Raw genomic sequence first — 13,252 nt, forward strand, 5'->3', positions numbered from 1 at the left:
GGGCCCCCTACTGACCCCGGGCCCGCTGAGTTTCCTAATGGTCAGTCTGCCCCTGGTAGGTGTATTGTAGCACTGACAGAATAGCAACAAACAATTCAGCAGAAATGCATGTCTATCAAATGATGCACTGATTTGCATGTTCATGAGGAAATAAGTATTTGATCCCTTTCACAAAACATGATTTAGTACTCGGTGGCAAATCCCTTGTTGGCAATCACAGATCTCAGACATTTCCTGTTGTTGGCCTCCAGATTTGCACACATCTCAGGAGGGATTTTGGCCCACTCCTCTTGGCAGATCCTCTCCAAGTCATTAAGATTTGGTGGCTGATGTTTGGCAACTCGAAATTTCAGCTCCCTCCACAGATTTTCAATCGGATTAAGGTCTGGAGACTAGCTAGGCCACTCTAGGACCTTAATGTGCTTCTTCTTGAGCCACTCCTTTGTTGCTTTGGCCGTGTGTTTTGGGTCATTGTCATGCTGGAACACCCATACACGACCCATTTTCAATGCCCTGGCTGAGGGAAGAAGGTTCTCACCCAAGATTTGACGGTACATTGCCCCGTCAATTGTCCCTTTGATGTGGTGAAGTTGTCCTGTACCCTTAGCAGAAAAACACCCCCAAAGCAGAATGTTTCCACCACCATGTTTGACAGTTGGGATGGTGTTCTTGGGGTCATAGGCAGCATTCCTCCTCCTCCAAACACAACGAGTTGAGTTGATACAAAAGAGCTCAATTTTGGTCTCATCTGACCACAACACTTTCAGCCAGTCCTCTTCTGCGTCATTCAGATATTCAGTGGCAAACTTCAGATGGGTCTGGACATGTGCTTTCTTGAGCAGAGGGACCTTGCGGGCACTGCAGGATTTCAATCCTTGTCGGCGTAGTGTGTTACCAATTGTTTTCTTGGTGACTGTGGTCCCAGCTGCCTGGTGATCATTCACAAGATCCTCACGTGTAGTTCTGGGATGATTCCTCACTGTTCTCATGATCATTGACACTCCACGAGGTGAGATCTTGCATTGTGCACCAGACCTAGGAAGACTGACAGTTGTTTTGTGTTTCTTCCATTTGTGAATGATAGCCCATTCCAGTCTTCTGTAGGTCTACAATCTTGTCCCTGACATCCTTGGACAGCTGTTTGGTCTTTACCATGGTGGAGAGTTTGGAATCTAAATGTTTGATTGCTCCTGTGGATGGGTATCTTATACAGGTAACTACATGAGATTAGCAGCACTCCCTTTAAGAGACTGCTTCTAATCTCAGCTTGTTACCTGTATGAAAGACACCTGGTAGCCAGAAATCCTGCTGAATGATAGAGGATCAAATACTTATTTCTTTCTTAAACATGCAAATCAGTGCATAATCTGTTAGACATGCATTTTTTTTAATTTTTTGTTGCTATTCTGTCTCTCAGTGTTACATTACACCTACCATTCGATTTTCAGACTGATCATTTCTTTGTGAGTAGGCAAACATTCAAAATCAACAGGGGATCAAATACTTATTTCCTTCACTGTACAGCATGTAACAGAAATTGTATCTCTTCTCTAACAAAAAAAGTTTGTGTCCTTAAATCGTGGCATCCAACATTTTTGGAAATTGATTAACTAAAACATCTGTGCCATTTTTCTTCTCCCTGCCTCATAGCTAAGGGTGGCAAGAAACAGTTGCTGATTTCAAGCATCATGTTCCTTACATCCTAGAAGTCTTACCAAGTACCACCACCAGATAGACACTTATTATCACAACTCTTACAACTTGATGGAAAATCTACCTGCAATCAATCTAGATCCTTTACTCTTCAATGTAAAAAAGTGAAGGAGCAAAGTGCACCTTATCTGTTCACGTCTAGTCATCTCTAATTAAAATAGTTATATTATTGCCCTTTAAGGTCAACACAAGCATGCTTGTCAAAGTACATATGCCCTTCCTGTAATAAAAGCTGTTCAATGTATATTTGCAAGATATTTGTTTTTTCCCCTGTCTGTGTAACAGTGGGGAGATTTCTCTTGTCTACGTGTCTCGGAGATGCGACAGGAAGTAAAACTCTCTAAAGTGAAGGAAAAAACTATTTAGATTACATTTTTTCCTATGAGTTGTTACTCTTGATTATAGTAGTTTATGATGAGTAAAGCCAAAACTTTTTTTTTTTTGTTTGTTTTAGATAGAGTAAGGGAGGGTTAAATTTGGGTTGGTTTGGTAAAGGATTTGGAAATCTTCACACAATAGTGTAAATATTCACTTAGGTTCACTTCAATTATCCAGTCATATGCAGATGAAAGAAGTAAACAGGAATTTGCTTTTCACATTATTGAATAATTGAAATGAGTTAAAGTAGAACTATATGCAATTTTTTTTTAAATTTTGGCTAGAACAAGGGAGGGTTATAACCCCTGTCAGAATTTATTTTTGCCATCTGTGTCCCATCGCGGAGATATACCTTCACTTCCGGTCCCATAGCCAAACAGGATGTGAGACGAAACCCTGCACATTAAGCAAATTCCTTGGGAACCCCCTGGTCACCAGAACTAGTGTCCCCATTGGAACATTTCCCTTCTATTACTTTTCTGTGGACAACACAAAATTTGGGATTTTTCTTTTACTTTCAGTTTCAATGATAATGGTAAATAGGACAAATAGAAAGGGTGAATCTCCCTAAAGGAAGCACAGACAGCAATAAAAACTGGCAAGCATTCTAATGTCTCTCCACTCTGTCCAAAACTAAAAAAAAGATTTGTCTTTAGTTAGTGATTCTAAGAGTTGGATTTTTTTGAAAAAAAAAAAGATAACATGTTATACTTACCTGCTCTATACGATGGTTTTACACAGATCAGCCCCGATCCTCTTCTTTTTGGGTCCCCTACCAGCGGTCCTGGCTCCTCTTCCCAGCTGAGTGTCCCAAATAGCAAGCCTCTTGCAATTGGGGCACTTAAGCAGGCTTGTTACCAATCCACCCTCATGTGAATGGACATTGTTCTTTCACACACAGAGTGTGGCTCTGCTCCTCCCCCACTCTCTCCTCATTGGCTCACTGGCTGTGATTTACAGCAGCAGGAGCCAATGGCCCCTGCTGCTGTGTGAGCCAATGAGGAGATAGAGACCCAGGAGAGTTGTGGCTTTCATGCACATTGCTGGAAGAAGATGGGACTTGGGTTAGTTAGAGGGGAGCTGCACCCAGAAGGTTTTTTTTTTTTTTTTGCTTTAATGCATAGAATGCATTAAGGTAAAAAACAGTCTGGTTTTAGAACCACTTTAAAGTAGTTATAAAATTAATGTAATTGTTTACCTTAATACATTCCCTGCAGTAAAGTAAAAAACTGAACACTAACTGTTCCCCGCCTATACCCACCAAACACTTACTTGAGTCCTGCCAGCAGTCATGTGCTGTGCACGGCTGCAGGTCTTTTCCCTTCACTTCCTGGTCTCACAGGTGACTCAGGCCACAGTGGGAGCCATTGGATCCTGCTGCTGTCAGTCAAATAATTTGAGGAGCTAGTGGAGGTATAGCCGAGCCACACTCGAGCGACTTGGAAGTGCACCACATAGGTGTCCCCATAGCACATGGCATTCTATGGGAGCACCCCCAGAAATAGAGGAGCAAAGAACGAAGAGAAGGCAAAGGACCAGTCTGTGCAGTACCATTTAAAAAAATGGGGCTTTAACATTACTTTAAAGTGAATATTCACACAACTTATTTATCATCAGCCTTAATAAATCAGACTTATTATGTCGACGACCATTGTCTTGGGAGGGAAAGTAAGGGAAATTCTTTCCAATGAACACAAGGGCAGAATAAAATTCTGACAGTGGTTCAAATCCTTCTTATTTCAGTCCAAAAACAAAAGAAACAAATTTTGTCTACAGTTCCACTTGAAAATTGCACTTTTTTCTTTCTGTGACATACTAAATAGTTGTAAATTAAGATGAAAAAAAAACTTTTTAACTAACAGTCAGTCTTTAAATCTTTGTTTATCTTTACAACTGCTGATTCTCTTGTGTGGAATAAAGCACAACTTCTAGAGCAATGTAAGTTCTTGTGAAGTGGTATTGTGCAGCATGTTTGGCAGGGGTGGTGTGCTGTGCTGCTTATTACAGTAGCTTGTTTGTTTTTTCTGTAGCTGTTCACCTGCTTGCCTTCAAGTTCTTTTATCACTTAAACACTTATTGGTTAATTATTGTTTTTGTGTTGATTATTGTATCACCTTTTATAGTTTGCTGTTCCCCTTGTGTGGTGTTGGATTTTTTTCTATACTTTGTGAGTCTTTTTTTAATTATATCCGATTTTATTTTATTTGGCCACTAACTGTGTTTTATCGTTCCTAATATGCAGTACCACAGCCTCCAACTATAACTCATCAGTCACCAAAAAATTACATTGTGGATCCAAGAGAGAATATTGTGATTCAGTGTGAAGCCAAAGGAAAGCCCCCACCAAGGTATGTTTGCCCACTGCTCTATGCACTTAGAGGTCAAGTGAGATATTATATTAGCTGATGAAATTGTGGTCAGGGTTTCTCAGCCAGGGTTCCATGGAGCCCTAGGGTTCCTCCAAAGTTTGCTAGGGGTTCTTTAATCAATGAGCAATTTCTGCCTCTCAGATAAGTTTCCACTGACACAACTGATTTTTTAGCTATGTGTAAGGGAGTGATTCTTCCCAATGACTGCAAGTTTAAGGAGCTTTCTTCCCACTGATCATCCCGCTAATGCATTATGACGTGTATATATAACAATTTTAGCAGGGATTCCCTAAGACTGGAAAGTTATTTCAAGGGTTACTCTGTGTTGAAAAGGTTGAAAAGGCTGATATACTGTAGCTGTTAAAATGGGACATTTATTATATATTCCTGCCTATAGCCTCCTGGTGTGGCTGTGGATGCTGTATTGAGCTGAAGTGAGCAGTTTAGTACACTCCAGCACTCAATAAGTGTTTACATACAACTCTGAACCTCCAACTTGCATCAGATTCCCTAGTTCCACTAAGTTCTTCCTATCCTCTGTTGGTCTTCACCTGGAGAATTTTGGAAAACTGGGTTGAATGCCATCTGAAAGCTTGGAGGTGCTTTATGAATTCAGCTTTGGTGTGAACTAGGCCTTGCTGTCTATATTATATACCTTGTCTAATCTAAGTTCCGTAATATCAAGACAAATCATATTCTACTAGTAGAAACTGCAGTGGACATCAGGCTTAAGGATAGAGCCAGTTTCGTCAAGCTGATATTTCAGAAATTAGATCAGTAGTTGACCTAATAAGAAAAGCAGATAACAGCCTGAGAACTCTGGTAATAAAGAGCTGTGTGATAATTTTATATGGGTAGATGTACCAGAGAGGACAGCACATTTGAATTCAAAGCTAAGTAGTGTAGCTACAATCTGTATATATCTGTATGCACTCATTTTGTATTAATACACAAGTTGAGACCCTGGCCTGTGTCATTCATAATACATTAACAGTAACATTATAATACTGTATTTTTACTGAGATTTAGCCCAATCGTAAATCATTTGAACACTTTTGAATCTCACAAGCATCTCCCATGTGAGAAAGATATTTTATCATTAACAGTGCTACAACAAATATATTTAGTCAAAACTCTATATCACTTAACCATCTGGGGCTATCATGTGGTTATTTGTGAAGTTCCTGCTTATACGCATATCTTGGAGAGGTAATGCTATTGGAAGGATATCACATAGTGGTTGGTGAGGGCCCCATTTACTTCTGTTACTCTGGAGCGATATGACAGATAAACTATATGGGCATCCTCATTGGAATAGGTGTTTGCCTTTTATACAGACTGGTGGGCTATAACATCTGACCCTCAAATAATGAAGTATAGAAGCCAGTGCCTCATATCAGCAGTGGTCTGCATCTGTCCCGATGACTAATTATACTCAAGGATTCCTCTGCTTTTAGAACATCATTGATTGATTGTATGCTCTGCCAGTCCTTCTTAGCACTACAATAGAGGTCATCAAATAATTTGGTATATTTCTGTAGCATAGATGTGCACTGAGAACGTACTGTGGTCTACATTAATTGTGGAGTACTGTCTGTTTTGCAAGGAGTTGTCATCAAATTACAACCAACCAATCTCAGTAGCGTCAAGGATATCAACATATGAGTGTCCATATTGTTTGCTCCATTATTTTGTTATCTATCTTTTTATTCATTTATTGATGGGTTGCACCATAGTGCGTTTGCGCATGCTGCATTTGTTTTAGCCTAAAAGTAAATCTGAGAGTGTTTTAAGTAGTCTAACATTTACAGCTATTGATAATGATATGACATCTATGGACTCTGATGTGAGCTCAATTCACTTTACTATGAGTTTGGAGATGGATGCTTATGTGTATTTATATTGGTGGACACTTTGGGACAGGCATTATTATTATACTGAGTTTTGGAAATAGTTTGCCAGATGATAATAGTGATTGTTCTTCTACACAAGGCACCTATGATATATGGATATTTATGCAGGACCCTGCATTAAGTTTTTTTTTTATGTTTTTTTCTGGACACACAATAAATAATTTAGACTATAGATATTTGGTTTAGTACTGTTGTCATTTAGATATATTTCTCACATGAGAGATGCCCATGTGTGAGACCCACAATTGTTGAACTCATTGTATCCTTCGCTTTATGTGGCCTATCTTTATAATTAACATGGAGTCTTTCATAGATCTAATGTCAAAGAATAAAATATAATTGGGTTTAATGGATTGCTGAACTTAGCACTATATAATAAATAAGCCCAACAGTTTATCCTGTTCACCCATAGAAACCAATTAGATTTCATCTTATTGTGGTCAGAGCATTACGGTGTATTTTTAATCAATGTGGATTACTGAGTTTTGAACATACTGCAATAAATCTATTACAAAATAGTTTATTAAGTACTACTGACCACATATAGTAGAGGGTCAATGCAGGGTAAAGTATACAATGAATAATGTTTAAATTAGTTCTAAAGCCTTAAGTTTTTTTTTTCTTAAATTATTCTCTGCATTAAGGTAAAAAAAAAAAACCTTCCATGTCTAGGATCTTCCTCCCCAATAGTTATCTGAGCCCAATCTAGATCCAGCGCTGCGCCCGAGAGCAGGGGCTCTCTCTGTTCCCTTCCTCCATAGAATCACTTTAAGCTCTGCTTATTTGTTTCCCCCCCCCCCCCCCCACTGCCATATTTGGCACCTTTTGGGGGGATGGGGGAGCGGATATCTGTTTTTGACAGGTACCCACTCCCATGTCCAGCTCAGTTAGCTGCAGCAAAGTGAGCCAGATGTTCAGCCCCCTCCTTCCTCCCGCAGCCTCCTGGGAACCTTCAAAGGTCCTAGAAGACTGCCAGACCAATGAGAATGCGCAGCGCGATTCGCACATGCGCAGTGGCCACCCGGCTCTGACGTCGCAAGCTGTCACAGCCTGGTGCCCACAGTTGTGATGCCGGTGCCGGTGCCGGGCAGAGAAGAGGCAGAGAAGGGACGGCACGGGTGAGCACATCGCTGGACCTTGGGACAGGTGAGTGTGTGTTTATTAAAAGTCAGTAGCTACAGTTTTTGTAGCTGCTGACTTTTAATAAACACAAAACTGTCTGGAACTCCACTTTAACTCTATATGTTATTCTGCTTCATCTGGGGGATAGGTTATTATGTACACTGATCTGTTTCTGCAGGCATTTTCAGCCACATCCCTGTACAGGCAGTGAATAAATCTATAGAAAACGAAAGATAAGTAGTTTAAAGGATATCTAAACCCAACAGATAAATGTAATCATTTTCAGAATATTTAGCATGTGCAGAAAATACTTGTTGATCATACCAGAAATGCAGTGCCTATATCACCTCCTGTAAGCTTAAATGGACACACAAATATTCCCATTTGTCTATCAAGCTATCTTCTGGAAACTACTAATTACCATGCCCTTTGTAATGAAAATTAATAGAGCAAGACATATTTGTAGTTCAGATAAGTAAACTACCCTGGGTGGCAACTATGGCTCTCTCCCTAGATAAAAGAAAGAAAAAAGAAAACTAATGTAGCCACAACATCCAAAGACAGGTAAACTGCAATATATTATATGCTCTACTGCCTGTACCTAATTCTGAAACAACTTCTGTTAAGCAAAAACAGGAGGCAGATCAACTCACTCAGCAAATGTAAGGTGGAATTATTTTACTTTTTTAAAATTTTGTAATGTTGCTACTCTTGTGATTAACACACCCCTACTACACTTCCACCTTGGAATCTGAATGAGTCTCAATACCAGATCTATGAGCTTCCCCCTTTGCTCTTCCCTTCCTGTAAACTCATAGATCTTCCCCTAGGTCTCCTTTGCCTTGAAAACTTTAGAATTAAAGCTCTGTTCAGTGCAGTAGACTGGTTTGCTACTAAGGCTGGTCATGCACTAGTAGATTTGTACATGAGCTTTCATATGAATATTCATATGAATAGTCATACAAAAATGATCAGTACATTTGATAACTTGATGAATGTCATTTGAAAGTACTTCTAAATTTTGTTTGCATTTAACATTTAGTTCTGTAATTAATGTAATTTCCAGAAGGAAAACCACATGTACTGTTAGAAATAATGTTTTTTGCCAAAAATTTCTCTCCTGCTCCTTTGAGTTTTCTTGTCACTATGGTCAAAAACAAGCATCAGTTTAACCCCACTACTGATTAGAAAACCAAACAAATGTTCTTAAAACATAACATTTTGAACAAAATTTGACTAGTGTATGGCCAGCTTAAGGAAAGCAGTCTTAGGAGGAGATTTACTAAAACTGAGGCATTCAGAATCTGGTGCTGCTGTGTAAGTAGCCAAACAGCTTCTAACATCAGCTAGTTCAATTAAGCCTTGACAAAAAACTTGGAAGCTGATTGGTTTCCAGATTTTGCACTTTCCAGTTTTAGTAAATCCCCCCTTAGTCTTAGGTGTTCTGAAATGGAGGTTCTACAGACTAGGTTGCGGCTGATATTGCAGCTAATCAATTATGAAAGTGTAAAACTAGATTAAAAAGCATTATTTATTAATGCATTTATTTATTAGTTGCAGTGTTCTTTCACAGTTCATAAAACTTAAAAACTGAAAATGTTGCTGATGGTATATACAGATTACATAGTGTAGGAAGGACTTTTCGGTTTTCAAAGCTTTACTTTCTTATAGATATTCTTTTACCTGTGTGTCTTATTATAGCTTTTCTTGGACTCGCAATGGCACCCTTTTTGACACAGAAAAAGATCCATTAGTAACAATGAAACCAAACTCAGGAACCCTTGAAATAAATATATTAAATGGTGGAAAAGCAGAAGCTTATGAAGGGGAATACCAATGCACTGCCAAAAATGACCGTGGAACAGCTGTATCAAACAATATTGTTGTTCGTCAGTCCAGTAAGTAGTTCTTTACAAATTAACTTACTGTTTCTGTATGAAATATACTATGGAAGTTAGCAATCTGCAAAGTTCAAACTACAAGTGTTCATCATTAACAATATACATTTTTCTTTTTTTCTTTACTTCTTTTGCTTTTATTTGTTTGTACTGTATTTTTTAATGTTTTTTTTTTTAATTTTACTTCCCGAATTTTGGTAAGCAAGCTCCATTTTATTAAAATTCTGATTGCAATTCATGATGCAACACATTTCCATTTTCTTTTCTTTTCAATGCTGGATTTTCTGTTTAATTCTCTTGCTTTTTTTTTCTTTGATTAAAGACATCTTTATAATCCTCAAAGCCATCTTGTTAGAAGGTAATCCCTTATAACTCTGGTTAAAAAAACTGCATGGAAGTGCAAACTGTTCCTTCAACTTTCCTACTTGTGGGACCCCTCCAGAACATCCTTCTCCTCCATAATGATACAATCTCTCCATAGAGATTGTAGAGACAGATGAGTACAGAAGTAAACCTGGGTAATGTGTCCTCAAAGTTAAAATAAGGGCACTGCGTGTAATTGCACCAGAAATTAAATGAAAGGGTAATGATCTCAATTGGTAATGACAGTTTCAGATGTTCACTCACACACAGACTAGTATGTCTGAAAGCTCATGTCATGAAATATAAAATGGATAAAACACAACAGGATCTGTATAGTGCCAGGGGTGATAACTAACCTTCATCTATTTAATGAAGTAGTTACGTTGCTGATTTACCATTGATATCATGTAAATGAATTCTGCTTACTAGGCATAATAGAATCTTCTACATTACCCAGTGTTTATCTTAATTCACCAACGTCCCATTGTCTATTGCACAGATACCCTGTATGTTATTACTACAATTCCTCTTAATTTTCCTTTTCTTCAAGCCATACACAGTGTTCCACTTAGGTGTTTATTCTTAATAGCGTGTTCTAAACTGTGAATGCTGAAAGTACCCATAGGCATAAGATGATGATGATGTTGGTTAGTTAACTATCTCACCACTGGAAAATACTATGTACATCCAACATCTAAAGACATTCTTTAGTGCATATCATATTGTCTATACAATATAAAGTGTAGCACCAGACACTTTTGGGAACAAGGGAGAATCAGATTAAGAATTCCAACTTTTAAGGTGTATGTCAAGTGAAACATTTTTAATTAGTCTTGGATAAAGTATGGACATTTACTGCTATTCAGAGGACATTTGTCGAGATTTTTCCTTTGAACTCTCCTGCAGCACCAAAGAAAAAATAAAAATTTTGTAGTAAAATAGGGGAAGGCTAGACCCCCTGTCAAACTTGGGTATCCCTGTTGTCACCTTGTCCTTCTTGCTTCGGAAATCCATTGTCAATGGGAATGAACGAGAGGGAAAATCCCTCTAATGTTGCCAGATACCAGCAAAATCCAGGCAGGGGTTCTCATCCTTTCCAACTCTATCCAAAACAAAAAAAGAAAAGTGTCAGGTTTGACATACTTTTTTATCTGGTTTTTCTTTGGTGTCCAATGGTTATTCACTGTATTCTTTTTACACCATCCAGTTATCAAATAAATCCATCTTAATTCCTAATATCATATGACACAGCAGTCACCTAATGTGTATGGGTACTTTTCTATTTACAGTTAATTTGTAATACGTGGGTATACAAAAATAGAGTAATTTAATATTCATTGAGCAGTTATACTGTAATTTATTTGTTGTTGAACTAATTTAGTGGTCTTGGTGGCACAAGGTTTATTATGCCAATCATGGAAAAGAAGTGGTACCATTAACAGAAGGCAGTCAAAGTGAAAGGCATGTTGAGATCTCAGCATGGTAGTTACTCTCTGAATGTTAGGACGTATATTGTATTTCTAGCACACTGTAGTAAAAACATTTAAATGGAAAATCTCAGTTTGAGTACATTCGTCACACCGGGAACTATACTTGTTACTCAAATAATAGGGAACACAGTTGACAGAATGGTTTTAAATACAAATTATAGAGGTTCCGTAGTCAGATAAAGTGTGTAGAATGTTAAAATGTGTTCATTAGGGTGACCTTAGCTCTGGTTCGCAGTAGTTTTAAGATACACATTTAAAGATCTAGAAAAACTTTGCAAATGTGAATTGTTGAAACTTTAATGCCACATTTACAAAAGCCAAGGAAAGAAATATTCTCTTTTTTAAATATGTGTGCCAATTTATCTATCAGCATTTTTTTTAGTTCTGCTAAATTTTCACAATTGATTTTTCGTATGTCAGGTTCACACCGTTATTGCATGGTTTTTGCTCCTAGAAATGTTTCTAACAACTTACTTCAATGGATGCTGTCTTGATGGGTGTATTTCTAGGCAGTGTTCTGCCCTCGACTTGTCAGCTCCACCGGCCATGACCAGCTGATACATTCAACCACATCACCTCACTTCTTACCTGCTACTGTATGTAAGAATTGACCTGTTTGGCTCAGCTAACACTTTTAGGCCTGCCATCTGCAGGGCACTTAGAAGGGGCCGAAACGCCCTGCCAAGCACTGAAAAATGCTAGGAAAACCCGCAGGGGTTGATTTATTAAAACTGGAGAGTAAAATATCTGGTGCAGCTCTGCATAGAAACCAATCCGCTTCCAGATTTTTTTTTTGTCAAAGCTCAATTAAACAAGCTGAAGTTAGAAGCTGATTGGCCACCATACACAGCTGTACCAGATTTTGCACTCTCCAGTTTTAGTAATTCAGCTTCATGGTGTTAGCAAGTCCTCTCAGTAAGGTTCAGTGAGGTGTCCATTGAAAAGAGCAGACACAGCAGCAGTTTCAGTTGATGATAAAATATTGAATTGTGAAATAAAAAACTGATTTGCGAGAAATAGTTAGCTCAATTAGTTAAAATGATACTAAAGATGCAGCTTTGAAAAAAACAAAAACAAAAAAAACTAAACAAAAAACAAACATATTATACTTACCTGCCTTGTGTAATGGTTTTGCACAGAGCAGCCCTGATCCTCCTCCTCTTGTAAGACGCACAGAGCACAGCTCAGCCCCGCCCCCCTCCTCACTGGATGTGATTGACAGCAGTGGAAACCAATGCCTCCTGCTGCTGTGTCTTAGCCAATGAGGAGGGAGAGACCCAAAAGAAATGCTGCTCTTGTGCACAGTGCTGGAATGCATAGAATAGATGCATAAAATGCATGAAGGTAAAAAAAAAACCTTCATCCTTTACAAGCACTTTAAGAGTTCATGGAACTAAATAATGATTTTACATCTATGCCTTTTTTTTAAACTAAACATTTTGGTGGGAACATTGTCATAGGATAAAATGCTTATAAAATAATTCATGTAGCTGTGTGGAGTGATGCTAGGTAACCAAGGGCTCAGTAATGCAAGTAGACTGTTTGATTGTTAGGGAGGATACATTGGGGCTTTATAATACAGCAGCATAATGTCACAAAAAGTCTTATGAGCACATCTCAATACCTTTATATAAAATACATTTATATTGTTTGATGTGTATGTTCTTCTATAAACACTTGTACTGTGCACAGGGATAGCAACCTCAAAACTCCAGAAATCTCAACATGCCACTACCTCAGACAGCCATGTGTTAGGCTGTCAGAGTCTTTCAATGCCTCATGGAATTTACAGTTTCAGCACAACTGAAGTACATACCTCCACACTATTTAATCAATGTAATTGCCAGTAACAGTACAATTTAAGGCACTGAAAGCCCAGCTTATGACAAGACATTTTATTTTATTTTTGAATAGAGTGTGAAATTTTTGCAGTTGAGTGCACAAGGATTAAAATGACCAACATTTCTTTTTGTGCCCACACCCCTTTCCCTTTCATTTCTTGTCCT

At 38.3% G+C, this 13,252-nt stretch overlaps 1 protein-coding gene across 17 annotated transcripts in view; it reads left to right on the forward strand.

The window, feature by feature from the left end:
• NRCAM (neuronal cell adhesion molecule) overlaps positions 1-13,252 on the forward strand; it is a 289,209-nt gene that overhangs the window by 177,936 nt on the left and 98,021 nt on the right. For 12 of the 17 annotated variants that reach the window (XM_089673969.1, XM_089673968.1, XM_089673975.1 and 9 more), the window contains 3 exons: positions 4,012-4,029; positions 4,334-4,439; positions 9,197-9,393. In XM_089673969.1, the coding sequence (XP_089530095.1) occupies positions 4,012-4,029; positions 4,334-4,439; positions 9,197-9,393 (321 nt within the window). The remainder of the gene's footprint in view (positions 1-4,011; positions 4,030-4,333; positions 4,440-9,196; positions 9,394-13,252) is intronic. The other 5 variants (XM_089673971.1, XM_089673981.1, XM_089673972.1 and 2 more) reach the window with 1 other exon arrangement.

The sequence above is a fragment of the Staurois parvus genome, unplaced genomic scaffold, assembly GCF_062004578.1.
Source record: "Staurois parvus isolate SC_StPar_1 unplaced genomic scaffold, SC_StPar_1.0 ptg000147l, whole genome shotgun sequence".
Taxonomy (NCBI): domain Eukaryota; kingdom Metazoa; phylum Chordata; class Amphibia; order Anura; family Ranidae; genus Staurois; species Staurois parvus.